Genomic DNA, 27,521 nt, shown 5'->3' with positions numbered 1-27,521 from the left:
TAGATCGACATGTGCTACAATCCCCTTTCCAGTTGTGGTGTAGACATACCCTAAGACGACCAATTGGATAGTGAAAACAGTCTTCAAAGCGAACAGTTCTACCCATTTGTGGGCTGTAAACTATTTGGCACAGCTGTTCCCTGGTTGCCGTGACTGCTGTCTGCCTCGCATGTTACCAGCCTCCATTGGGAGCCCCCTTTGGTCACCATTCCCCTCCGTCAGACCTGTGTGCTTCCCAAGCCCACTCACGTGGCTGGCTCTGGAGGCGCAGGCTGAGAATCGCTGCTCTGAGCCATTAGCAGGATCCCAAATGCAGCTGTCGGGACCCACCGTGCATCTCCGTGTGCTGGAGCCTTTTCCGATTCTGGGAAAATGGGGAAGTACCACCAACCCATCAAGTAACATGGTGTTCCTCTGTTTGCATTCACAGATAGCAGCAAGTTGCTGGGAAACCAGCCCCCTGTCTACGGGACGCTCCTGCAGGGCCCTGGTAAATCCTGCATGGTACGTAGGAGGATTTTGGGTGGGGAAATGCAAGGAAATTTTCAGAACGGATCATGAAAATATCTGTCAATGGTTATTTGCAAGGTCAAAAATGAGAGGGGGTATTTGCAAGCAGATGGCCAGCCATGGGTTCTCTGTAGGGCTAGGGGTACAGCTCTTCGAGGGAGCTGGTTTCAGGCATGGAGGCATTAATATTTTCCGCTGCGTTATGCCACGCAGGGTGTTCAGTAAAGGACTGCGTGTGACGTTGTGAAAGGAGACACCTGATTGCTGGTGGGCGGTTCTGCTGGTGCCTCTATCTCGGGCCACTCTGCCGGCGCTGCATCATCAACGCGATCGACTTGATGTATCCAACCTCTTCCCGCCGTGCCCTGTGGAACCGTGCCGTCGGGGCACGTGGTCAGCCACGCTCCACTGTTGTCTTGGGTCCTCACCAGCGACACTTGAACAGCCTATTAGCTGAGCGGACGTGAGGCCTGATCTCATGCTCATTGACGTCCATGGCAAGCCTCCGCTTCTCTTCAGTGGATACTGGATCTGGCCAATGGTTTCCAAAACTTGGTTCTGGGATATCTTTGTTTCCCACCAAAGCAGCTTTGCTCTGGTTAACCCTGTTTTCAATCCACCAGTGCCAGGAAGTTTAGTGACTTAAGGCTTTTATCAGGAGGGGCTGTATGCTTTGCATTCCTTTTTTTTTTATGATGATGATGACGGTTTTTTAAGAGAAACAATATCCCACCAATGATGGCGTGAGCACACCTCTGAGCCGCACACGGTGCCAGCCTCCATCGCCCACTGGTTGACTTTTCAGACCGTTACCTACGTGGTTTGTCCTAGGCTGCCCCTCAGGCTCAGAAGCTGCTCCCCATAAACATGGGCGAAGTGACCTCCTCCTCCCAGGCCACCGGTAAATCTCTCCTTTGCTGTGATGCCTGTGCAAAAGCCATCAGTTAGGCGGCTGGTGGGCAGAGCCCACGGTCTGTCATGCTGACCAATATTGTCGCGTTCTTTCCTTTTACTCCCCTGTTGGTTGAGCTGTATCTAGCTATTGTCTCTTGTCTTCTACTTAAACTGTCAGCCCTTTGGAGTAGGGGCAGTCTGTTTGCTCTGTGTTGGTGCAGTGCCGAGCACAGTGGGGTTCTGGTCCATGACTGGGGTTTCTACGTGCTATGAGGGAAGACAATCAGATAATAATTAATATATTTCTATTTCAAAGTCCACTGGCCTAGTGTGTCTCGTCTCTACCCTGCCATTGCTAGAGCAATTGACCTCTCTCCTATAGATATATAACTGGAGCAAAAGGTAGGAAGGAAGATTTGATGGTGGATCTCCATCACTTCGAATCTTTAAATGAAAAGTGGACTCTTGCTAAAAGATCTGCTCTAGATCAGCTGGTTATGGGGCTGATGCAGGAATCACCGGCTGAAGTTCTCTGGCCCGGGTTGCACTGGAGGTCAGGCTAGAGCAGTGGTTCGCAACCTATTTACCATTGTGGGCCACATCCAAGACGACCTGTATGGCCCTGAGGACGTCACTTGGGCCACAGCCATGTGCTGATTGGGCCACGGGTTGAGAGCCACTGGGTTAGAGGATCAGAATGGTCCTCCTGGCCTTGGAACCTGTGCAAATCCCCCATCACAGGGTAAATGGGTAGAATTGAGAGTACATTGGATGTGGGTTTTTTACCATAAACTCTAAGCAGCAAGACCCGGGGATCTTATAAGGGTCCTGCACTTAGGACGGAAGAACCCAATGCACAGCTACAGACTAGGGACCGAATGGCTAGGCAGCAGTTCTGCGGAAAAGGACCTAGGGGTGACAGTGGACGAGAAGCTGGATATGAGTCAGCAGTGTGCCCTTGTTGCCAAGAAGGCCAATGGCATTTTGGGATGTATAAGTAGGGGCATAGCGAGCAGATCGAGGGACGTGATCGTCCCCCTCTATTCGACATTGGTGAGGCCTCATCTGGAGTACTGTGTCCAGTTTTGGGCCCCACACTTCAAGAAGGATGTGGATAAATTGGAGAGAGTCCAGCGAAGGGCAACAAAAATGATTAGGGGACTGGAACACATGAGTTATGAGGAGAGTCTGAGGGAGCTGGGATTGTTTAGCCTGCAGAAGAGAAGAATGAGGGGGGATTTGATAGCTACTTTCAACTACCTGAAAGGGGGTGGCTCTAGACTGTTCTCAATGGTAGCAGATGACAGAACGAGGAGTAATGGTCTCAAGTTGCAGTGGGGGAGGTTTAGATTGGATATTAGGAAAAACTTTTTCACTAAGAGGGTGGTGAAACACTGGAATGCGTTACCTAGGGAGGTGGTAGAATCTCCTTCCTTAGAGGTTTTTAAGGTCAGGCTTGACAAAGCCCTGACTGGGATGATTTAACTGGGAATTGGTCCTGCTTCGAGCAGGGGGTTGGACTAGATGACCTTCTGGGGTCCCTTCCAACCCTGATATTCTATGATTCTATGATCAACGTTACCCATGTCAAATGAGGCCGTTGTGTGGACTTGGCCTGGGTGGCGGGGCCCATTAGCAACTCCTTTAGGTGGCTCTTGGAACCCAGTGAGATCTTCAAGTCAGACGCGCCTGGACTGGCAGGTTCTAAGGTCGGCCGCTGCCCGTTGCTGCTGCCACCGCCTCTTGCTCTCTACCCTGGAGAGCAGTGACTTGGTCTGGACTGAGCTCTGACCTCTCCTGCCTGTGCTCTCTTCCCAGGAGGCTAGCGGCTACCAAAGCAGAACATGGCGGATAATCCTTTGCTACGTGTTCTCCGTGCTGACGGCAGGAATCCTGTTGATCGTCTTCCGCTGGAAACCAAGCCTGGAGGTCCGAGCAAAGTGCAGGCCGTGTCGTCTGCGGCAAGCCGATTGGCTCATAGTCACCGTGAGTAACTGTGGAGAGGGAGGGAGGATCTGGTGGTGAAGACACTGGATTGGGAGTCGAGACACCTGGGTTCAATTCCTGGCTCTGCCACAGTTTCCCTGTGTGACCATCTGTAATTTGGCGCCTTTCCTCCCACCCTCTGCCTTGCCTAATTCAGTTTCTAAATTCTTCAGGGCAGAAGCTCTCATCCAGGGCCTAGTGTGGTAGGGTCCTGATCTCCGTGGGAGCTGCAGGTGCCACTGTGAGACATGTTATCAGCCAGTAACCAGAGACTGTGCAAAGCGTGGAAGCAGAGCTCCCACAGCATGAAAAGGTAGGGGGGAAACTGAGGCACAGAGCGACTGAGTGACTTGCCAAAGGTGTCACAGAGATTACGTGGCAGAGCAATGACTTGAGCCCTGGACTTATTGTTCCCCTGCAAGCACCCTAAACCCGGGGCCAGCCTTCCTCAAGCACTTGTTTTGAAATTGTATGTTCCAGGACCAGTTTGGGCAGTGCTTCGTTACCCAGGTGCAAACTGAACAGCTCGGCGAGGGCAGGTAAGTGGGACTTGTGGATTCACTCCTTCCTGAGTGTTTGGGTCAGTGCTCAAATGATCCCATTGTGATTTTGCCAAGAGAGTGAATGATCCCTGAGGGGCTTGCTGTGTGTTCCACTGTGGTCTGAAACACAATGAAATGGACGTGAATGGAGGTGTGCAAAACTGAACCCCTTGCAGCTATGCAGCTTTTGTTCCATTTCATGCACCCAGAGCGCTGATTTGCATTTGGGGTATGAACAAACCCACCATGCCACTGAAACGCAGTTAAATCCACTGAATATACGATTGATTATTACTCCGATACCTGTGGAGTCCAAAAGTCACCATCTCTTTGAAAGCCAACCAGCTCTGAAAAATTGGATTGTTTTATTTTATTGTCATAGCAAGCACCCAGTCACGGACCAGAACTCCATTGTGCAAGGTGCTGTACAAAAATAGCTTCAGATATTATAGCAGCCCCTGAATCCATCTGACAAGTGGTGTTTTACAATCACATTTTCCTGCTTTTTTTCTTCTCTCTCCCTTGTTGCTGTGTGAAAGACCCAAACAAACAAAAGAAATGGGTAACACTGTGCAAACAAACTCGTAAAATAGTGTTTTCTCCCCTCTGATCTTTCAGTTCTAGTGATCTTGGGTGTAATAAATAACAATGGTAGGTTTTAAAAAACAAAACAAAACCCTTTCAGACAGAAGTGTGATTAAGTTGATGGTTCCACTTTAATCACTAGATTACCTGGGTGACATAATGTTGGATCCTGCAGGGCTAACAGGAGTGAAAAGCACCAGAATATGTTTCTAGTTACTAAAGCAGGCAGATGTGATCCTGAATATGCACAGGGCGCAGATTGGCTGCATGAGACGCTGCCATTTCTTCATAGTCATTTTTCAGAGAAGAACCACGCTTTACACCTGCAGAGGGTTCTGCATCCCCAGAGCACTTTATAACAGCTAGCAAGGTCTCACCTGTGCAGGAATTGCTCTGGGAAACCCTATAGACCAGGGGTCGGCACCCTTTCAGCAGTGGTGTGCCAGTCTTCATTTATTCACTCTAATTTAAGGTTTTGCGTACCAGTGACACATTTTAACGTTTTTAGAAGGTCTCTTTCTAGAAGTCTATAATATATAACTCAACTATTGTTGTATGTAAAGTAAATATGGTTTTTAAAATGTTTAAGAAGCTTCATTTAAAATTAGATGAAAATGCAGAGCCTGCCGGACCGGTGACCGGGACCCGGGCAGCGTGAGTGCCACTGAAAATCAGCTCGCATGCCGCCTTCAGCACGCGGGCCATAGGTTGCCTACCCTGGCTACAGATCATGGATAACCAGAAAAGACCTTGGTTTTATTTTAGATTACAACTGTTGTTCAACTGTTTATTTCTTAGTGGAGTCAGAACCAGATTAACTCCCCATCTCATGGATTGCCTGCATGCATCGCTGGTATAAGAGGCTCTGCAAGATGGGCTTGCGTGTAGTTGCAATTCAGGCTCCTGGAGTTCCCCAGGGTTCCCAAAGCCCTTGCATATTGAAGCTCTGTGCTCAGAGTAGCACCTAGAGATGGGGCCTTTATTCAGGAGCAGGGCTTTTTGACATTGCACTCTTCTTCCCGAGAAGCCTCGAGCATCATCCTGGGGCCAGAGCAGACGATGGGAGAACCAGTGTTGCCATTGGAGTGTTGGACGAAGACGACAGCAGAGACACCGTCCGGCTTCAAAGGAAGGAGGAGGTAACGTCCTTCCTTCTGCTTCCTGTTGGGTCTTGTCCTAGAGGGGGCTGAGCCATGCTGGGAGCTGGGGACTCTCCGTCACGTGTTTCTCTGTGTGTTTAGAAAAACGTCGTGCGCTACTATCTCTTTGAAGGGTCGCGCTACATCTGGATTGAAAGACGGCAGGCGTACTGCAAGGTCAGGTATGGCAGCCATCCTCTCAGCTGGAAGAACTTTCCCCCTCCGTGCTCTACTGAATGTTCTTCTGCACTCTTCTTGCCTGTGACCCTCAGTAACTTTATTTGCACAATAGTAGTATCCAGAGACCCCAGCAGAGATCGGGGCCCATTGTGCTGGTGCTGTAGAGACACCCCAGGTCTGTCTTCACTGCGGAGTTAACTCGGGTGAGCACCCTGGGTTGGCCTCGCTTGGGTGTGAGCAGCCAGATGGCAAAGCCCTGCCCGTCCTCACAGGTGTTACGTTCATGCATGTTTTACTGGGGGCACATTGTGGCCATGGTGCTTTTAGCTGTAGTGAGCTGAGCCTCTCTACAATCCTTTCCCAATGAATTGTGAGAGAACTTGTCTGTCCTTGTGGGCACCCGGGGAATGGTGGGAAGGTACTGGAGGACTGTCAGCGATCGAGGGATGCAGCCGACATTGTCACTGCAAAGCGAGCAGGCTACCTGCCCACATGGAAATGGCTTTTGATTTCTAACTCACACCCCAAGCCAGGCCAGCTAGCCTGGAACGAAAGCACCACCAAACTCAGGTGAGAGGGTTTTGTGTGTGCACGGGAGAGAGGTTGGGGGCAACAACTGAAAAAAGCCCAAGTTAGCTCTGCAGTGAAGACCGACCTGCCCCACCCGCAAGGAACTTACAGGCTGAAGCCCTGATTCTGGAAAACATCCCCAGTCAGGACAGCATCTAAGCTAGTGGTGGGCAAGCTGCGGGCCGCGTGCGGCCCATCAGATTAATCTGATTGCAGGCCACGAGACATTTTGCTGATGTTGACCATTGGAGGCTTGGCCACAGTTCGTCGTTCCCAGCTAATGGGAGCTGCAGGAAGCGGCTGGCTGCAGAGACGTACAGGCCGCAGCTCCATTGGCCAGGAACAGAGAACCGCGGCCACTGGGAGCTGCGAGGGGCTGAGCCTCCGATGGTCAACATCAGCAAAATGTCTCGCAGCCCGCAGTCAGATTACCCTGATGGGCCGCATGCGGGCCGCAAGTTGCCCTCCACTGATCTAAGCGCATGCCTAAAGTTCAACACATGCCTCAAATGTTGTCCTGAATCGGAGCCCAAATAGACAGGCAGATACAGGAGGGTAGAGTGGGATGCACAAACGGGAGCTGGGGAGCTGAGCACAGTGACTAAGTGACTTGCCTGAGGCCAGAGCCAGGAACTGAACCTGGATCTTCTGATAGGCACATGTCTTCACCACAAGCCTGTCCTCCTTGTCTCTTGGCTGGGCGAATCAGAGAGCTGCCTGCTCTAGAAACTGTCCTCCATTGTGACGTTTTGGTGATCGCCCGGACCAGTCAGGGGTTCTGTCACCGCCTGCCCTGTAACTTCAGGGGCTTTTATGCTGTGCAACTTTGGTTCAAAGCCCTGATGCCAGTAGCTGGCCTATAAGCACAAGGTCTCACCCTGGCATCCACCAGTCTTTGCAGGGTGACACCAGCAGTCCTTCCCGTCCAGAGTCTCCCCAAATCTGTCCTCCCCGAGGTCTTAACCAACAGACGCTGACTTTCCCCTCCGGTGCGTCACCCTCAAAGGTGTGAAACCAGGCCCCCAGACACCAGTTGACTTTGGGCCCCACATCCGTGTGGTTTGCCCACTAGAGACCTGCGTGGGGTGAAAATAAACAAAAGGTTTATTGAATAGAAAAGCCACCGATTCAGAGATGAAATTGTGCGAGAGACCCAACCCATTCAAGTGACACAGTAAATAAACACAGAGACACCCTCAGGCTTTACACTTTTGCGTGAGATAAAATCCCTTTTCTCAGGGCTTGTCTACGCTTAAAACTCTGTAGTGGCCCAGCTGCACTGCTGTAGTGTGTCAGTGTGGACACTAATCCATCCCATCGCTGTGGTTAATCCACCTCCCTGAGAAGCAGTTGCTAGGTCAATGGAAGAATTCTTCCTTCGACCAAGTAGTGTCCACACGGCGACTTTAGGTCAGTTTAACAACACTGCTCGGGGGGTGGATTTTTCACACCTCTGACGGCCGTAGTTAAACTGACCTTATTTTAGTGTAGACCAGGCCTAATACAAGTTACCTGTTGCTTTTGAATGATTTCCCAGTGTACCCCCTAGCTTTAGGGGGTTTCCAGTGTTTCATAGACAGCTTCAGGATACCAAAGCTCAGACACAAACCTGCTTTAAAAGGGTTCTTCTCCCCCCCTCCCTCCCCCCGCCCATGGTGACTCATGGTTTTTCAGTTGTGGGGGAAATTTCTCAGGTGTCTCAATGTATGCAGTGTTGTTGTGGTTCCGGGATGTTAGAGAGACAAGGTGGGTGAGTTAATATCTTTGATTGGACCAGCTTCTGTTGGTGAAAGAGAGGAAAGCTTGTGTCTCTTACCAGCGAAAGTTGATCCAACCAAGGTATTAACCCACCCACCTTGTCTCTGTTGTCTCAATGGTTTTCCATTAACTTTAATGGTCCACCGTTGTCTTTATCTGGGCTGAGCGACAGATGGTTATTTGAAGCTGGTTTCATGTAAACACCTGACTTGGGTGGTGCCTCTTGCTGTCTGATCCACTCACCTCTGCTGTGAGATGGAGTTGAAGTTTCTGAGCACAGTTCTCTTATTCAACACATATGTAGGGTACAATAACCCTGTTGATTTAATTGCTTATTTGGCGGGGCTGGGGGGTCCTGTTCTCCTGTTCTCTCTTGGGGGTGCCTGGACCCTCCTTGTCGCAGCCACATATTCACAATTTACAAAGATGAGCCAGTTGGAGGTGCCTCTCTTTCCCCCATCTACCCTGGGCTGAGAACCCGGTTGGCCAGACTGGATTCAAACTCTGTTTTGACCCAGCTTGAGGAAACCTGGTTCAGATGTTGTTGTGTCTCCATCCGGCTAAGCCAGCTAATGGGAGCAGATTCAGTGCCATGTGTGAGGTGAGATCACATCAGTTTGTGTGCTTTTGGATGGGGCTAAAATGACTTGTGTTCATATCCCCATATTGAGCATCTGCTCCATCTCCTCACCTGGTTTGGTGATGCCTTAAGTGTGGCCTGCACTGGGCAAATAACCTGGTGTTGACAGTGGGCGTTAAGAGCAGGTCTCATGGACCAAGGTGGAAAATGGTTTAGCAGCAAGTACCATTAGGATCAAGTTTTCTTCACTGTCCATTGCAGAAAGTGTCCCAGAGACCTAGAAATGGCTAGTGCACCCCACCCCACGTGTCTGCCCTGGCAGCCAGATGGTACCAAGTCCAGTTGTAAGACGACGGAGGCTGGTGACTCTTAATAACAGAAGACACTTTTCCTAGTGTAGATTCCCCCTTAGCAAATGGCTTGTGGGTGCCGCTGCCCTTACCTAGGTCCATCTGTTTAGTGGCAGAGGGTTCAGAGGAGAGGGATGATTTGGTTTTGTCTAATGGTGATTGCATGAAATCACCTTGACTCTAGATTGTAATCTCCCTGGAGAAGAAAGGATGGTATTTTCCCTCCTATCTGTTTCCATGGGGTCCTGATCCTGGATTGAGGTCTAAAGTGGTTATGCTACTGCATAGGTGAAGCCAAGCCTAAGAAGAAGCCAACCCTACCAGAACCACGCCTAGGCAGAAAGAAAGTGATTTAATAGGCCAGCACAATGAAGTGGCTTCTTGCATGCAGCTCTGCAATGCTGTGTGCTTATGAAACAGGAAACCCTGATCTGGAGGATGGGGATTCATCCTGGGCCAGCCCCCAGAACTAGCCTGCAAATCTGTAGAGCGTTCAGGCTGCCATCTGAAATGTTGAGGCTCCGAGCTGGAGTGTGGAGAGGAAATACACGTGAAAGGATAATTCTTGTTGACTCAAAGCTTTTTTTCCCCCCTTTGTGTCATGTATATTGAACTCAAAGCGGAGTTCTGATCCGGACAGTGACACCAAAAACTCGGCGGGCCTGTGCTGTGCAGGAGGTCAGACTAGCTGATGGAATAGTTCCTTATGGCCTTAAAAATCTTTAAGCTGTACTTTGGTTTGTTTGAAGTCCAAACCATGAGAGTTTGAAGCCATCGGACTGTGAAATAAGTCTCTGGTGTTACTCCTGAGGCCAGGGGGTGAGAGCTCTGGATCTGGGCACAGAAAAGCACATTGCTCCACCTCTCCTGGGAGGCTTTCTGACTGATCCCCTATCGGAACTTTTCATGGTGTGAACTTTCAGAATACATTTTTCCCAAGCTCACATAGGTAGGGCTTCTATAGAGGCTGTTGTGCCCACAAATCGGTTGTGACGACACACCGATCACCCCTTCGGCCTTGTGATTTGAGGTTTCTCGTGATACCTCCTGACGATGAGATGAAAATCCGGAGCCAAGGGGTGTTTTTAAAAAAATAAATTTCTTAATCTGGCTAAAATGATCAGAGAAAAATTAAACCATTTAGTTTTGCTAGACAGATTTTTGTGAACAGCCAAGCAGGTCTGTTAGCAGTGTTTCTGTGTGAATGCTGGGTTCTGGTTTATTTTCTTACCATAATAGAATCTCGGTGTCATTGATTGTGATTGTACTTAGGTTTTATTGTTATAGGTTCTTGATTGCACCTTCTGTAGTTAAGAATGGAAAATAGTCCAGAGAAAGGTAGCGTAGCCCAGCAAAGAGATCACTAGACTGAGACCAAGGAGTCCTGGATTCTATTCCTTCCTCTGCCACTGGCCTGCTGGGCAACCTTGGGCAAATCACTTATTTGTGCCTCAGTTGCCCCATATGTAAAATGGGGTAGTGATTCTGACCTCCTTTGTGCAAAGCATATAAATATCTTCAAGCAGAATCTGAGCATGAAAAGTATCAGCCCCAAAGGTGAATGTTTCAGAAAAAAATTCTTAAATTTGATCAAAAGTCAAACTTTAGTGATCAGAACTTCAAAAATATTTGGAACATCGCATAGCCATAGTTCTTTTTGGGTTAGTGTCCTTGCTTGGTTTGGGGGCAGGAACAGCGGACTGTCTGCAATTTAGCACAGTTGCAGCCATTTGAAAATGTCCGTGGAGCATGCAAGGTAGACCAGTCCTTTTAATTAGTAGGTGCGCACTAAGAAAGATGCATTCTTGTGCATCTAGCTGAGCATATGCCTCTTGATTCAACAGCTTGGAAATTCTGGTAGCAGTCCTCTGATATCTGTTTAAAAAACAAAAAGCCACACACCCACCACTTTGCAGATTAAATGCATAAAGCTTCCGTTAATGCAACACAAAGATTGAGTTGGGGGTTCACAACTTCTTCAGGGTAATGATTCTTCAGAAGAGCTTTTCATCTGGTTACACGGCACATCTGTAGTGTTGGTTTGGGTGGCCTCTTTTAAAACTCCTTTTTCCTGTGTTGAATGAATGTTTTCCGCTCTGCAAATATGTACAATAAAATATGCAGCAAGTGCCCAGTGCCAGCATTAATGTTGCCAGAGCTGCCTTAGGCCAGAGTGTGAGCTGTCTACTCCCACCGGTGAACAATGTCCTGGTTTCCTATGGCTTGACCTTGTAACCTTAATCATAGAATCTCAGGGTTGGAAGGGACCTCAGGAGGTCATCTAGTCCCACCCCCTGCTCAAAGCAGGACCAAGCCCCTGATGCACTTGTGTTAGCGTTTAGCATTTATAGCTTTAATTCAGCTTTATTTACCTGTCCGTCTGCTCTGTCAGACCAATTGATCTGAAAATGTTTTATTTCAGTTATTGTACTGTTGAGATCTGCAGGTACTGACGAATGTTGAAACTCAGTCGGAATCCTGGCACGTGCGTGTGCTGCATAGGTCTATAACGTAGAAATGTAGGGTTGAAAGGGACCCCGAGCGGCTGTCTAGTCCTGCCCCACCCCCCAAGCCAGGACCAAGTATATTTAGACCATCCCTGACAAGTGTTTGTCTAACCTGTTCTTTAAAACCTCCCTTGATGGGAAACCTCCCTTGATGGGGATTCTGCAGCCTCCCTTGAAAGCCTCTTCAAGAGCTTAACTACCCTTAGAGTTGACAAGTTTTCCCCACTTTCTAACCTAAGTCTCTTTGGCTGCCGATGAAGCCCTTTGCTTCTTGTCCTACCTTCAGTGGACACGGAGAACAATTGGTCGCCATCTTCTTTGTAACAGCCCTGGACGTATTTGAAGACTGTTCTCAGGTCCCCCCTCAGTCAACTTTTCCCAAAGCTAAACCTGCCCAGGTTTTTAGACTTCTCTCAGAGGATGGGTTTTCTGAACCTTCCAATCAGTTTTGTTGCTCTCCTCTGGACTCTCCCCAGTTTGTGTAATACTGTAGATTTCATTGTAGGAGGCTAACCGTGACAGCCATCTCTGCATAACTGATTGGTATGTGATGGCATCAGCATAGTATTGTTTGAATGGTTAATAAAACTAAGAGTCAGGTTTACGTGGTTTACTTCCCCTCATAATGCAGGATATTTGAGATAATATCCATGTGTCCCTGAGTTCTGGTCGCCTTCACTTCTATCCACGTACCCTCACCTGGATTTGGCTATTATTGGACGTGTGTAAATCCAGGTTTCTTCTTTTTGGTGCATGTATTTTTCAGCGTCTTAGATGACGGCTGGACCTGTGCAGACATCCATCTCTCCCGGTCAGGCCTCAACCATCAAGACCACAGCACCAGGTAAGTAGACTGTGGCTTTGTTAATGATTGGGGATGGGTCTGGCTGCAGATCGGGCTGTTTCAGGGAGTGGCAAAGCTGGTTTGGGCAAGGAAGCGTAAAAAGCTTGGTGTGTAGTTAACCTATGGGAGGGGGAGCAGAGCTGTCTCAGATCAGTGCAGGATTTTAATCCCTCCATGCCAACAGTCTGTGCCTTGTGCGTTCTGGCTTGCTTTGGCCTTCCTATAGTCAAATGCAAAGCACGTGAATTTGGAACCTGGCTGATCAGCTCAGAAAGCCCACTCAGGTGTCAGTGTAGTGCAAGGGAAATCGGAATATGATCACACAAGGGCCCAGGTTTATGCAAAGTCCCGTGGACAAGTGTTCACGGCCCCTCTCAGGTCTTCTCCGAAAGATTTCACCTCCAGCAGGACAATGTCCCCAAATGCCCTGCTGGGGCCTGACTCTATCCTCTGTCCACCACCTTCTGAATCACCAGCGCTAGCTTCAGAGGCTTCCCCTCCAGTAGCAAACCAGGCACGACCCCATGAGCTTGTGTGACTGAAGAGATCACTGCCTGGCGCAGCTACTTGCCCCGCAGATCGGCTTTCGGGTGACTGATGGCACCTGCGAGAACTAGCAGGTGGGCTCTGGGCAGTGGTTTTCTGGCGAGGCGGCGCCGTTCTGAGCTGCGGCTCCTGCTATCCCAGCTTTGTGGACACGGTCCCAGGTAGACCCTGATCCTGCACCGTTAACGGTAACGGGGGCTTTCTCGTTGACTTAAATGAGCGCAGGATCCAGCTCTGATTAGCAGCTTTATTGTTCCCTGTACGGCCCCCCCAGAATGTGCCCAGGCACTTCCGCTGTCAATAGAAAAGCCTCGCTTCTTGCCCCAAAGAGCTCGCTACCTGCCACCTCGGTACCTGTTGTTAACGAGCAGCAACAAAGCTTGGGTGGGGAGCATGGCGGTTATAACGAATTAGGGGATGTGGCTGTTTGACTGCAGAGTACAGGCCCTGATGACCGACTGTAGATACAGACGTGTGTCCGGAGCAGGGCGGGTAGACGTCTAAAATGTTCAGTCAGCTTTAACATCAGGGTTGGGTTTTTTTTAAATTATGCAATAACTTGGGTGATGTAAATAAGGATTCCCTAGCTATTATGTGGAGATCACAGTGTTAATTTCATTTGTATCCTAACCTACCTTGAGAGTGGCGCCCTCCCCCTAGAGGTCAAAGGGCTAATGACCACTCTGAGTGCCCCTTTGCCCAGCCACCACTTGGCATCCATCTTTACAGCTGCCTGACTTATTTCCTGGCGCTATGTATTATGATGGTTCAGGGCCCCATTGTGCTGGGTGCTCCCCAGAGAGGTCAGATTCTCTTCTCATGCCCAAAGAACTTATGACTACTTAACCAACTAGATGCGCTCATGCGTTTAACAACCGTAGGAAGGGGTGGGGGGCCGGGGTTATAGTAAACCTCAGGCGGGATCTGTGTGCACTGCTAGCTGGCGTAGAGACTTCCCTAACGGCGGTAGGCTGGCTACCCTGTGCTCCACTTTAAATTGGCACTGCGAGCCGGGGGTGAGATCTGGGCAATGTGTAGCTCGCTTAACAGGAAAGTTTGAAATTCCGAGTCTTCACCTAAAACCTCTGGCTTCTGTTCTGTTCTGCACAGGAGAAAGGTCTATGGGCCAAACCTGATCGATGTGCCGGTCAAATCCTACCTCCAGCTGCTGGTGCATGAGGTACAAAGCTACAACGTGTAATGTGGCTGTTGCCTTTCGCAGAAGGGAAAGAGCAGCTTTCCCCTCCTCAGACCTGGCAGAAATAGACTCCTTGTTAGCCAGGCCTGGCGGGACAAGATGGGGCCCTCTGTGAAGCCCCTTGTTAGGGAAAAACCCTGCTAAATATGTACTAGTGCAGGGGCCTAGTGGCTAGGGCTCTGGACCAGAGGTTGCAAGTCCTGGGTTCTATTCCCAGCTGTGCCACTGATCTATGGGTTGACGTTGGGCTAGTTGCTTCCTGTGTCTGTCTTGTCTAGTTAGTCCCTGCCCCAAAGCGCTTACAAACTTCCTTGCTGTGCGTTTGTCCAGCACCTACACGATGGAGTCCTGATCTCAGTTGGGGCCTCTAGGTGCTACTGTAATGCATTCTTCTTCCTATGTCCTTCCGTGTTGGGCACATGGACATGACCCAGTCGGGAGCCCTGGCAAGATCTCCCTTGGTCCATGGTTCCTCCAGGAGCAGGCCGACTAACAGATGTTCTGTGGTTTGCGTTTCACTGTCTGCGAACCCAGCTCAGCACCTGCCCCATCTCTAATACAGTGACCCATAATGTGGATTTTCAGAAGAGACCTTTGAAAAACACCCACTGCTCTTCCCATATCTCCACTCAGTGGCTGGGCTGGTGTGGATGGGGTGAACTGCGTGGTGGTTTCTCTCTCCTCGCATCCCCCTCTTGGTTTGTAATGCATTGCCAGGTCAGGTCTTTGCTGTTTTCTTGGAGGCCTGGGGAAGTCCCTTTCCTAACTCTGAAGGGGTGGGGATATTGACTCACCAACAGCAGGATGACAACCGTTTTAGCAGATGCCAGTCAGCCAGACTTGATGGGTGTGGGTGAGACGTGAGAGGCGGGGCAGCCAGGCCACAGCAGGTTACGGTTAATGGCGGGCAGGCTGCGGTACCTGCCGCGGACAAGCGCTGTAGCATCTCCTAGCTCAGACGGGGCACGCCCATCAGTAGCTTGCGGGAGTTTGCTTGCGCTCCTCAGGATGTGGAGCCCTGTGCTCTGCACCAGCGGGTGAAGAACCCAGGGCCGTGATGTGCTCTGTCCACCAGCTTTCCCAGCACGGCCAATAGCACCCTAATCTCCCTGTCTTTCAACCAGCTGCCACGTACTGAGTCTGAGAGTTTCTTTGTATGCTGATTGCCCTAAAGGCCCCCTGCTTTTTCTCTTTTTCCAGGTGTTGAATCCCTTCTACGTCTTCCAGGTTTTCAGCATCATTTTGTGGCTCTGTGACAATTACTACTACTACGCTGCCTGCATATTCATCATCTCTGCAGTATCCATAGGGCTGTCTCTCTACGAGACTAGAAAGGTGGGTGTCCGGCCTCTTGGGAGGGGAGGGACAAATGGCTGCGTTCTCCTGTCCCCTTCGCATTGCAGGGTTACTCCGGGGATGCTGAGCAACTCCCGCTCTGCACCCATGGAACAGAAGAGCAGCCAGACTGGGTCAGACCAGTGGTCCATCTAGCCCAGTATCCTGTCTTCTAACCGTGAAACAATGCCAGGTGCTTCAGAGGGAATGAACAGGACAGACAATCGAGTGATCCATCCCATGTCATCCACTCCCAGCTTCTGGCAATTAGAGGCCAGGGACACCCAGAGCATAGGGTTGTATCCCTGACCACCGTGGCTACAAAAATTACTGGTTTGGGGCCAATTTTATTTTATGTGGGGCTAAGAGCTCTTGAGAAGTATTCCTTCCATTTTGTCCCCATTCTTCCTGCAGGCCGGCATTCTGCCGCATGTGCGCTGCTTGCAAGGGGGTGGTTTGTTTGCATTCCTTGTACAGTTGCAAGCCTTTTTCCAATAGTCTTTTCCTAGCCAGGAAGACTGGCGAAGGGTGGGATGGAGCAGCAATTATCAGCACACAGCCAAATCAAGCTCTCACTTTTTCAGTCATAACACAAGTGCATTTAAAGCGTGTGACGGCCTATTGCATCCCCTGGCTCTTGTCCCTGCGGCACTGCCTGGAAACAACCAGCCCTAGCAACCCAAGGGCGCTTCTGGGGTTTGTATCCTCCTGGGCGCAGTGCATCGCTGCTCTATACTGGAGATGCCTTTATTGCATAAAAGGGAAAGGGGATGGGGCAGGGGGATGAAGAAGGAAGAGGAGAGATGAAGGAACGAGACGAAGATGGTACAGGACAGAGCCAGATCTGGTGGATTCTCCAGCAGTGAAGTCTGGAAATCAGCACTGAAAGATTCGCTCTAGTACAACCAGAAGTTATGGGCTTGGTGCAGGCATCACGGGGCCGGTGGAGGACTAGATTGTCCCTCCTGGCCTTAACGTCTATGAATCCGGGGGGGAGGGTTTCCTGCCGCCGTCACGTGGTGCCATTTCCGTTCTGGACTAGCCCCTGCGAAGTGCGGGTGTAAAGCCCTCCCTGCCCTGCTAGCGGATAGTTCTCTTTGATTTCTTGCAGCAAAGCATAACGCTGCGGAACATGGTGAAGATGGCCATCAGCGTGAGAGTCCACCGAGCCGCTGGAGGTGAGCAGCAGCAGTAGGTTGTAATTCTCCACTGCCGCATGAAAGGCAGGCAGATGCCATGAGCTTCTGCACCATCAGCGCTGAGGTAAATGGGCCTTTGTTGGCAGAGCTACAAGGGGGAAGATCACACCGTGTCTGTGGTGCCATCCTCCTCGCTCTGAGCAGCTGGGTCGGTTGAGATGGTGAGGGTAGCCTGGACTGGATGCTTCGCTTGTTGCAAAACGAAAAGGCTACGCTCTTAGGCCCTGATCCTGCAAATGCTATCGGGCATGTATGCTTGCTCCTATGAGCACTTCCAGTAACTTCAGTGGGGATGGTTGAAGTATTAAGATCCTTGCTCATAAGATGAAATTCACCCATGCACAAGGTCCATGTGCCACTCCAGTCTCACTGAAGCCTTTGAAATAGGATTCAAGTGGTGCACCAGCCTTGTGCTGGCTGCATGGCTGTGAACTCTCTCCCCCTCCCCCCCGTCAGGCCTTGCACTCCCCCTGAGCTGCTGACGTAATGAAATCTCGCGTGTAAACTGCCAGGCTTGGTGAGGGTTAAGGCATTGTGAAAGAGTGCCGTGTGTAAGGACGCTGTTAGATTTAAATCAGATAGAACACACAATTTGCTCCCCTGTGATTATGAAGGCAGTGTGGTCTGGTGGCTAGAGTACAGGACTGGGACTCAGGAGACCTGGGCTCTATTCCCTGCTCTGCCACTCACCTGCTGGTTTTGTGCCTCAGTTTCCCCATGTGTAAAATGGGGATGGTGGTATTTTGTAAAGCACTTTGATTAGAGAGCTTCAGCATTCCAATGAAAACAGCATTTGGGATTTTAACTTTTCCTTCCAATGGCCCCAAGATTGTGAACGTGTAAGGAGGCTCCACCCACCCGAGCAGCTCCATTCATGTGAGGAAAGCCATGCACAGGTCTGCAAGATAAGGGCTTGTATGTCTGTAGTGCGCATGGAAACGCCCTTGGCAAGGAGAAGGGGAACATACGCGTTTATCTTCATTGTCCAAAAGGAAGCGAATGGCAGAAAGTAACACCATATAACGAGTGAAAGGAAAATCCAGCTTTTGAAATGCTTTTCATTCTAGCAAGCTAGGTGCTGTTGTGAGGCACTCGGGATGGTTATTATTATGTAGTATCGAGTGCTTTTCCATCAGTAGATCTCAAATGCTCTACAAAGGAGGCCAGGATCATGATTCCTGTTTTACAGATGGGGAAACTGAGGATGGGGCAGTGCAGTGAGTTGCCCAAGGTCACCCAGCAAGCTAGAGACAAAGCCAGGAATGGAAGCCAGGTCCCCTGAGTCCCAGTACAGTGCTCTAGCCACTAAGGCAGGCTGCACTCGGCTTTGTAAAACCTCTAACACAACATCTAAACTTGGAACCTAGGCAGGTCGTTGCTCTGTCCCTTTCTAACATGAAAAACGTACCTGCTGTTTAAGAAATGTTGCGTATGAGTTTTCTTGTAAACCAGCCCAGCTGAGCAGCTTAATCATGCTCCATTAGGCAGAATTTCTTACAACTGCCTCTCCACTGAACTCCAGTAAGCCGCCTTATTAGTTCAAATTAAATTTTCTCGGCAGATAAAAGGCTGGCTTCTTTTTTTAACTTTTGCTAAGCAGCTGTTTGCCTGGGGTCTCGCGCCCTGTGATCACAAGATTAAAGTTAAAAGGTTAAAAATTACATGAGACTTAAAGAACTGATTCCCGCCAGCCCCTGCTGACTTGTCTTTTTGTATCTAATCTTTGGAAGGTTCTCTCTCTTACGGTGGCTGGCGGGGATTTAGTTTCGCTATCTACCCACCGCGGGATGGCATCTCCTGCTGTGTGTGCCTATCAGTGCAAGGCTACCATGATATAAAATAATTGAGCAGCCACTCAGAGCACAGATATTAAATGCACCACGGCACATCCTTTTAAGCCTTTAAAGTGGTGATTATGAACCAGTTAGCTCCAATTTCAGCCTTGATCCGAGGCAGAGCGATTTGCATAAGTTCTTTAGTGGGGATATGGACTTTAATGCCTTAATGATTAAATGGAGGCTGATCCATTGCTTTAAGGCAGTGGCTTTCAACCTGGGGGTACGCAGAGGTATTCCAGGGGTACGTGAACTCATCTAGATATTTGCCTAGTTTTACAATAGGCTGCATGAAAAGCATTAGCAAAGTCAGTATAGACTAAAATTTCCTACAGACAGTGACTTGTTTATACTGCTGTATGTATACAGTATTTATATTCCAGCTGATTTAATTTATAATTATATGGTAAAAATGAGAGAGTCCGCAATTGTTCAGTATTAGGTCTGATTTTGTCAGCAAGTTCTTTTTAAGTGAGGTGAAACTTGGGGGTACGCAAGACAAATCAGCCTCCTGCAAGGGGTACAGTACGCTGGAAAGGTTGAGAGTCACTGCTTTAAAGCACCGCAGGGAAGAGTTGGAGGACCGAATCTAGGAGGGCTTATCCCCGTGGTGTGTGCCGGGAGTGGTATTGCCAGGCTGTCCCGCAATGAGCAGAGGAGGAAGGTACAAGACACACCCACCCACATACACCCAAAGTGTACTGTTGCTGCGGCGATATTTGCTCATGATACGTGGCCTGTGTTGCGTTTCCTTGGTCCCAGTCTAAGGCCCTGGGTTCTGTTCCCTGCTCTGCTGCTGACCTGCTGCGTGATCTTGGGGGAGCCCCTTCCCTGGGCTTCTGGGTCCCCGCTCTGTAAACCGGGGGCAGTGCTATTTAACACCTTTTGGAAGCCGCTGCGAGATCTGCCGGTACCAAGCACCACGTGCCTGCTTGTTACAGTGGGAGGAGTCTGAGTGCGCTGTGGCTTGCCTGCCTTTGCAGAAGAGGCGGTGGTGAGCTCTCTGGACCTGGTGCCAGGCGACTGCATCAGTCTCCCCTCCGACGGGTTCGTCATCCCTTGCGACGCTGCGCTGCTAACCGGCGAGTGCATGGTCAACGAGAGCATGCTGACAGGTGAGCAGGGGCGGGAGCGCGAGAGAGGTATGTTGTGGGATGCAGAGATCTCTGCTTACCCAGACCTGACTGTCCCCCTCCTGCCATTAGCAGTGCACACAAGGAATCGGAGCTCAGCTGTCTGCCCGAGCCTGTGTTCCCTGACGCCAGCAGGATGGGCTGTGAGCGTCACCACTCAACTAATAGCAGTGAAGCAGCAGAAGGGCAGGCTAGTGACTCGAGTGTATACCCGGGGCCTGGGCAGGTTTGTCCAGCCCATGCTGCCATGGCTTCGCTGCTATTCTTATTGGAGCCAGCTAGAGCAAAGCTAGTTCAGGCAAGTCTACACGGGCTACGCTCACACCTCTGAGTGCCGTGTAGACGTACCCTAAGCCTCTTTTGGAATGAGAGGGGGAAGCTCTTCAGTGACCCCTTCTGGCCATCCATTGGAACACAAGGCGACTTGGTCCCGGGGTTAGGGCAATAGTCTGGGACTGGGGAGATCTGTGGTCAATTCCTTGCTGTGCTACTGACTTCCTGCATGACCTTGAGCAAGTCACTTAAGGCCAGAATTTTACAGGTATTTAGGCACACAAAGATGCAGATAGGCGCCTCATTTGTGCCCAGCTCCCATTGATTTCAGTGCTTGATTTCAATGGGCGTTTGACACCCAGGTGTTCTTGAAGATCCCACTATGCACCTGTCGGCATCTTTCGGCACCTAAAAATCAGTGTCTCAGTTCCTGGTCTGTGCAATGAGGATGACAGCCCTGCCCTGCCGCACAGGGGCACTGGGAGGATAAATCTACTTGTAAAAGATTGTGAGCTGCTCAGATATTACAGGAATGGAGCCCAGATCAGAACACGCAGCCCTCTGTGGCTGAAGGGTGGATCTGTCCAGCAAGGGGGCTTTTGAAGAGTGTGTTGGGGAAACTAAGAGCATGGATGGTGGATCCTGAAGGATTCCCAACCTGCCCTTGTTCTCCCCCAGCCCCACTCCTGCGCAGCGAGAACTCAAACACTGGCTGAATATGAAGGCATGTTTGTACGAATCTGTCTATCCATAACCTCACTCTCCAGCTGATTTTCTCCTGTAGGGGAGAGTGTCCCAGTGATGAAGACACCTTTACCCAGCGGACCCCAAGCTGCCAACATGATCTATTCTCCCGAGGAGCACAAACGGCACACGCTATTCTGCGGGACTCAGGTTCTCCAAGCCAAATCCTATGTGGGCAAGGAGGTCCTGGCTGTGGTGACACGCACAGGTAGCTGCATTGGGGAGCAAACCCAGATCCCCCCGGTCCTTAGTTCCCATCTGTACCGTGCCCAAGGCCAAGACTACAACAGGGTTCAAAAAAGAACTAGATAAGTTCTTGGAGGTTAGGTCCATTAATGGCAATTAGCCAAGATGGGCAGGGATGGTGTCTCTAGCCTCTGTTTGCCAGAAGTTAGGAGTGGATGACGGGGGATGGATCCCTTGATGATTCTCTGTTCTGTTCATTCCCTCTGGGGCACCTGGCACTGGCCACTGTTGGAAGACAGGGTATAGGGGTAGATGGACCATTGGTCTAACCCAATTTGACCGTTCTTATGTTCAAGTATCATTGCTCCCTGGATTTGACACATGGGGCTGGTTCTGTTTTATTCTGGCCAGATAACAATTCTCCTTCTGTCCAGATACACTTGTACTAGCGACTTCGCTGTTGGTTTAGCTCTGGTCCATTGAACAGAATGTTCTTAGAAGCCAAATTAAAGTGTATTGTCTCCTTGGCTAGCCTGGCACCATGGCAGAGCCGTTCTCCTGCTGAAACCTGTAACATTCCTAGGCTGCTGGCTACTTCTCGTTCTCTGTAGTTAGCCTGTTACCCCCTAGCGTTCTCTGCCGTGCCCTCCTTGGGACCCTCCCGCTCTGCAGGGAGAGCATGTGGAGTGTAACGTGGACACTGACCCTGCTCTCTCGTGACTCAGAGCACCAACCGGGCAGCATTTTCACAACATGTTTCACTGGCCCGCGCCTACAGCCTTGGAGACTCGGATTCCCACCTGTGCTTTTGGGGATTCCCTGCCCCCAGGGCGAGTACAGCTGGAGAACACTGAGCTCTGCAGAAAGGGGAAGGAAAGTCTTCTCTCCTTTCTTTCAGGGCAAGTGAAAAACCAACTAACCTGGACAGACGGGCGGGCATGCATGCACCCCATGCGCACAGGCGCTTAGGGGATCCCCTTCGCACAGCAGAAGAATCGTGGTTACGGCCTGTCAGTGTTGTTGCAGCCAGGCTCGTGAGCAAGGGTTGAGAGATGCTACATCCCCACAGTCAGGAGCTCTGAGCTGATCGTGTTGGGTGTGGACAGAAACCCTGCTTTTGAATTCAGTGTTTCAGCTGTGTTGGAAGAGCCTCTCTGCTCTGAGATGAGCTGTTATGTCAAAGGGAATCACAGGGCGGCTTCTTCAGTTCTCCCAAAGATCTATGGCTTTTAATGGCCACAATTCACAATGTGAGTTTCCAAGTCCCATAAGCATCTCTTTTCCTTGCCTCCTCTCTCCCGCAGGGTTCTGTACAGCCAAAGGGGACCTGATCAGCTCTATCCTCTACCCCAAGCCTGTGAGCTTCAGGTTCTACAGGGATGCGGTGAAGTTTGTCCTCTTCCTTGCAGTTCTGGGTACGTCTGAAAGCAGGCGGCCTTGCAAGCAGCAGTCGTCTGGTGCTGAGTGTCTTATTAACTGATGAATCCACTTTACAGCCGTCCCTTCTCTCTCTTGCAGCTCTTATCGGCACCACATACAGCACTGTGATTTTGATTAAAAACCAGGTAAGTTGCCAGTGATGGGGAAATTTCTCTCCTCCCAGCCCTCTCCCTTTTGTGCCCCTCCTTTGATTTGGATCCAGGGCTTAGATCAGGAATGGTCCAGACAAGTTTGGCTCTGTTACAGATGCTGGCATGGGAGAAACCCTAGGCATTGCTCTACCTCCAGTTTTCTCTAACAGCCAGCACTGCAGACTCCACCCGGGATCTGCTCTGGGTTCCTTCTGGCTCTCTCATCCTTCCTAGTAACAAACAGCCTGCAGATGAGTTGGCTGACACAGAATAAACCCCCCAGTTCAACTTTCCTGGGCCCTGCAGGGCTAATGGCAGACACAGCTTGTCTTTGTTGAGGAAGGAAGCAGAGGCAAGATGTTAAATTTACAGACTGCAGGTGGGGGACCTGCAGAAATGCCTAGGTGCAAATCATCAGGTATTTGATCATCATTAGGGGGCTTGACAAAGCCCTGGCTGGAATGTTTTAGCTGGTGTTGGTCCTGCTTTGAGCAGGGGGTTGGACTAGATGACCTCCTGAGATCCCTTCCAACCCTGATTATTCTATGATCTCATTGCATTCTATGATCTCAATCCATATGCTTGCGAAAGTGCTGGGGCAAATCATGCTCTCCAAAAAGGGAGCTGTGGCGTCTGAAAACCTGGATCACATTCTAAGTTGTTTTTCCTTTCTGCTCTGTCTGGAGTTGTCAGGGGCATGGCAAGCTTGTGTGTGTCTCTGATAAGGAAAGATCTGGGAAATCCCAGGAGCTCTCAAACCCAGGTGAAGGCTGCTGGTGAAAAGCTGGTTTAGCTTTATTAAATACACCCGTGCAGGGTATTGTGGGCATTTGTGCTCCATGGTGCATCTGCTCCCGATGCTGCTCAGGTGACCCACGGATCTGGGTGCTGCACTGTGGGCTAGTGTGTCCTGCAGAACCCCCACTCCCGAAGATCCTACACCCAATTTAAGCTGAGCTCTCGTGTTCTCTCTCCTCTCCCACCCCCCGTTCCTGGCTGTCGCTCCTGGACAGGTTCCTCTCCGGCAAATAATTATCCGTGCGCTGGATCTCATCACAGTCATCGTGCCCCCGGCTCTCCCTGCTGCGATGACCGTGGGCACAATCTACGCCCAGAACAGGCTGAAGAAACATGGCATCTTCTGCATCAGCCCTCCCCGGATCAACCTCTGCGGGAAAATCCGCCTGCTCTGCTTTGATAAGGTGAGTCCCTGGGCTCGTGCACCGGGGCTGCAGCTGGCTTGACAGCCTGCCAGCTTGTGGGCTGATCAAATTGTCTTCTCCCCCTTGCTGCAGACAGGGACCCTCACAGAGGAAGGCCTGGATGTCTGGGGCGTCGTTCCCGTGGAGAATAACTGCTTCCTGCCCATCACCCACGAGCCCCGCTGCTTGGCCGATGGCCCCTTGCTGTACTCGCTGGCCACCTGCCACGGTGTGTCTCTGCTGATGGAGCAGCTCATAGGAGACCCCATGGACCTCAAGATGGTGGAATCCACCGGCTGGGTAAGAGGGAGAGGAATCAGGGTGTGAGCCAAAAGGCTTTGGACTGATTTTGGGAGTGCAGGGGGAAGTTTGGAAGCTTTCAGGGGAGTGTGTATTGGCTTGCGTCTTTGGGTGGTTTGCAGAAGTGGTGAGATAGCGGCTGGCCTTCTGTATCCCGCCGAGCCTTAGGGCCCTCCCCCCCTCCTCCCCCAATTTGCTTCCTCTTTCCACCTCACCCAACTTCACAGGCTCTGCATCGCAGCCTTCATCCCTCTAGCCAAGAGAGACCAGAAGACACACCTTGGGAAGCCCATTTCTGCTGCAGAGAGGCTGCTGTTGAGGTATTGACTGAAAGAGATAGCCACTAGTTGACTCTACTGGGGAATGTTCAAGAGACCAAATAACCAAGCTCAGCCAGATCTATTGTCTAAAGACAAAGCAATGTGGTACAGGAAAGAAAGAGAATTCTCACAGTGTGGTCAGTTCAGCTTACACAGAAGGTATGCTCCCCTTAAACTTGCCACCATAGCATGGCTGTTTACAAGTTACACAGTGCTGGTCAAGTTACTTAAAGTTTAACTAACCAGCTGGTGCCAGCTTTGTCTTTGATGCCTCCCTGTGCCTTCTCATCTCTTGCTTTGAATATTGAATTCCAAGCATTAGGGGGCTTGAAGATACTCCTTACAGCGTTCCTACATCTTACATGATTCCTTGTGCCGCGTTGTTCCTTTGTTCCAGATATTACTTTTTGGTACATGACGTGTAACTCTTGACCGTTTCTGTATTTGCCTATACCAAGTGCTTAGGTATACGTGTCCCAGGCCATCTTGGGATGTATGTCTTAGCATAAGTGAGCAAGAATAAGCATAATCCAACTTAACATGATTGTCCGACACTTATATATCTCATGTTAATACCTTGCAAATAATACCTCGTAATGTGATGTGTGTATAACCCATATGCGTTGGCTAACCGTCCCCCACTTGACAGCGTAATAATTATATCAGGGTTATACCGTAGCCAAATTAATATATGAGGCAACGGTAAGAGGTTTCATGGCAGATTGACACTGTTTAGCAAACTGCATAAGCAGCAGTATTAGTACAATTAAAACGAATACACCTTGTCGTAGACGCAGAACCTTCAACACAACTTCTGCCCAAGTGCGGGAAAGTAGTCCCGCCGGGTCACCTGCATGGATAAGGTTATCCAAGGTTTGGGCTGCTTTAAGAATGCCAGTGCTCATCTGAACCAAGTGGAGTATCTTTGTGTTCCGATAAGGTTTTAAAATGCAAAGTTAGGGGATCCCTATATACACTTAAAAACTGGCGCACACATATTTTTTACTTCATCCTGGTGCTGGGACTTACTTTGAACTGTGTATTTATTTTGTAAACTTGGGATGGGCATTAGTATTGTATGACACCGTACCGACCTATGTGAGGAGTAAAACAGAAGTTTTGAGTACAATTATAATTAGTAACTACGCAGTGCTGCCTATTCATATTCTAGGTCGGAGGTGGGCAAACTACGGCCTGTGGGCCACATCCGGCGGGCGGGATCATCCTGCCCAGCCCCTGAGCTCCCAGCCCCTCCCCTGCAGCCACGCCGGCAGCGCTCTGGCCCGCCGCTCCTGTCGGGCAGCATGGCGGCGTGGCTGGCTCCGGCATGGTAAGGGAGCAGGGCGGTTGGACAAGGGACAGGGGGTCCCGAGGTGCAGTCAGGGAACAGGGAGCAGGGGGAGTTGGATGAGGGTGAGGTCCGGGGGGCGGTTAGGGGGAGGGGTGTGGATAGGGGTTGGGGCACTCAGGACAGGGAGTAGGGGGGGTTGGATAGAGGGTGGGGTCCTGGGGGGCAGTTAGGGGCGGGGAATCCTGGGAGGGAGTGGTTAGGGGACAAGGAGCGGCGGGGTTAGATGGGTCAGGGGTTCTGAGGGGGGCAGTCAGGGGGCGGGAAGTGGGAGGGGGCGGATAGGGGGCGGGGACCAGGCTGTTTGGGGAGGCACAGCCTTCCCTACCCGGCCCTCCATACAGTTGCGCAACCCCAGTGTGGCCCTTGGGCCAAAAAGTTTGCCCACCCCTGTTCTAGGTTACTCTTATTGCGGGTGATTGCCTCTTAGCCACTACTGTCTCATGCCATGGGAAGCTTGCTAGCTTTGCTTTCTCATTATACTGGTCCAGGCCTGCATGGGCACACACTGAAGATGCAAAGTGAAAAAGAATCACATATGTATTGATATTCCTTAACAGAAAAACAGTGATTTTTCCCCCCTCCAGATTTGCATTGAAACGGGTAGCTGAGGTAGATCCATTTGTTCCTTGTAGATTCCTCTTTTTTTTTTTTTTTTTTTTGGTAACCTACTGAGTGCACAGTAGCCAAGTTATCGAATGTTTCAGTGTCAGTATCTAGTATTTGTAACAATACCGTAAAAGAAATATACACAGAACCAGACACTGAGCAATATGGTTTTAGGATGCAGTGTCACTGACCCCAAAGTACAAATTGTGCAAAAGAGAATTTGTCTGCACAATTTAGTGCATTGCCAATTTATAATTGTTTTTTGTTCTACACAGAGCAATACCACCTTGCTAATTGCTTATCATTAATAAGTAGGGCCCTACCAAATTCACGGCCATGAAAAACGCATCACAGACCATGAAATCTGTCCTTTTGTGTGCTTTTACCCTATAGTATATCGATTTCAGGAGGGGAGACCAGCTTTTCTTAAACTGGGGGTCCTGACCCAAAAGGGAGTTGCAGGGGGTCGCAGCATTGCCACCCTGCCTTCTGCACTGCCGCCTTCAGAGCTGGGCGGCTGGAGAGTGGCCACTGTTGGCCAGGTGCCCAGCTCTGAAGGTAGCGCCCTGCCAGCAGCGCCGAAGTAAGGGTGGCAATACCAGACCGTGCCACCCTTACTTCTGCGCTGCTGCCTTCAGAGCTGGGTGGCCGGACGGCGGCGGCTGCTGACTGAGGGCCCAGCTCTGCTGCTGACGGTGGCTCGGCCTGACGGCGCCTCGGCCCGCCCGGCTCTGAAGGCAGCGCCGTCGCCAGCAGCAGCGCAGGAGTAAGAGGAGAAGTACCGCAACTCCCCCTTCTCCCCCCACAACTCCTTTTTGCGCCAGGACCCCTACAATCACAACACCGTGACTTTTCAGCTTTAAAGAGTTGAAATCATGACATTTATGATTTATTTTTTTAAAATCCTATGGCCACGAAATTGATCAAAATGGACTGAATTTTAGGCAGATTAAGCAGGTTTTCCTTTTGAATCTTATGGTAGTTAATGCATAACTCCCACAAGCAACTCATTTAGTTTTTGGGTTTTTTTACCTACACAATTTTTCCTGATTATCTTACTATCCTTTGTGACTAATTCATAGATTTTTTTCTTGTTTGGTTAACCGGTTTAGCAGTGTTATGCCTCTTATATAGCACATCCCATGTTTATAATAGCTCGGTCCTCCATGTCGCAAACGATTGGTTTAGAGACCGTTTCAGCTGCCCGATGTTCAAAATAGTTCATGACTTTTTTTTATTTTCTATAGCAGCCCTGTTCCAAATAGACATTTTAGATC

General features: G+C 50.2%; 1 protein-coding gene across 1 annotated transcript in view; it reads left to right on the top strand.

The window, feature by feature from the left end:
* Positions 1-27,521, top strand: part of ATP13A2 (ATPase cation transporting 13A2) — a 70,760-nt gene that overhangs the window by 21,410 nt on the left and 21,829 nt on the right. Inside the window, exons 2-16 of the mRNA XM_073316703.1 lie at positions 431-504; positions 3,223-3,390; positions 3,871-3,929; positions 5,545-5,656; positions 5,759-5,838; positions 12,368-12,445; positions 14,102-14,171; positions 15,390-15,524; positions 16,636-16,702; positions 19,542-19,673; positions 20,749-20,916; positions 22,199-22,309; positions 22,413-22,459; positions 23,479-23,667; positions 23,761-23,967. Of these exons, the coding sequence (XP_073172804.1) occupies positions 431-504; positions 3,223-3,390; positions 3,871-3,929; positions 5,545-5,656; positions 5,759-5,838; positions 12,368-12,445; positions 14,102-14,171; positions 15,390-15,524; positions 16,636-16,702; positions 19,542-19,673; positions 20,749-20,916; positions 22,199-22,309; positions 22,413-22,459; positions 23,479-23,667; positions 23,761-23,967 (1,697 nt within the window). The remainder of the gene's footprint in view (positions 1-430; positions 505-3,222; positions 3,391-3,870; positions 3,930-5,544; positions 5,657-5,758; positions 5,839-12,367; positions 12,446-14,101; positions 14,172-15,389; positions 15,525-16,635; positions 16,703-19,541; positions 19,674-20,748; positions 20,917-22,198; positions 22,310-22,412; positions 22,460-23,478; positions 23,668-23,760; positions 23,968-27,521) is intronic.

This window comes from Lepidochelys kempii, chromosome 18 (genome assembly GCF_965140265.1).
Source record: "Lepidochelys kempii isolate rLepKem1 chromosome 18, rLepKem1.hap2, whole genome shotgun sequence".
Lineage (NCBI taxonomy): Eukaryota > Metazoa > Chordata > Testudines > Cheloniidae > Lepidochelys > Lepidochelys kempii.
This window is presented reverse-complemented; position numbering and strand designations above follow the sequence as displayed.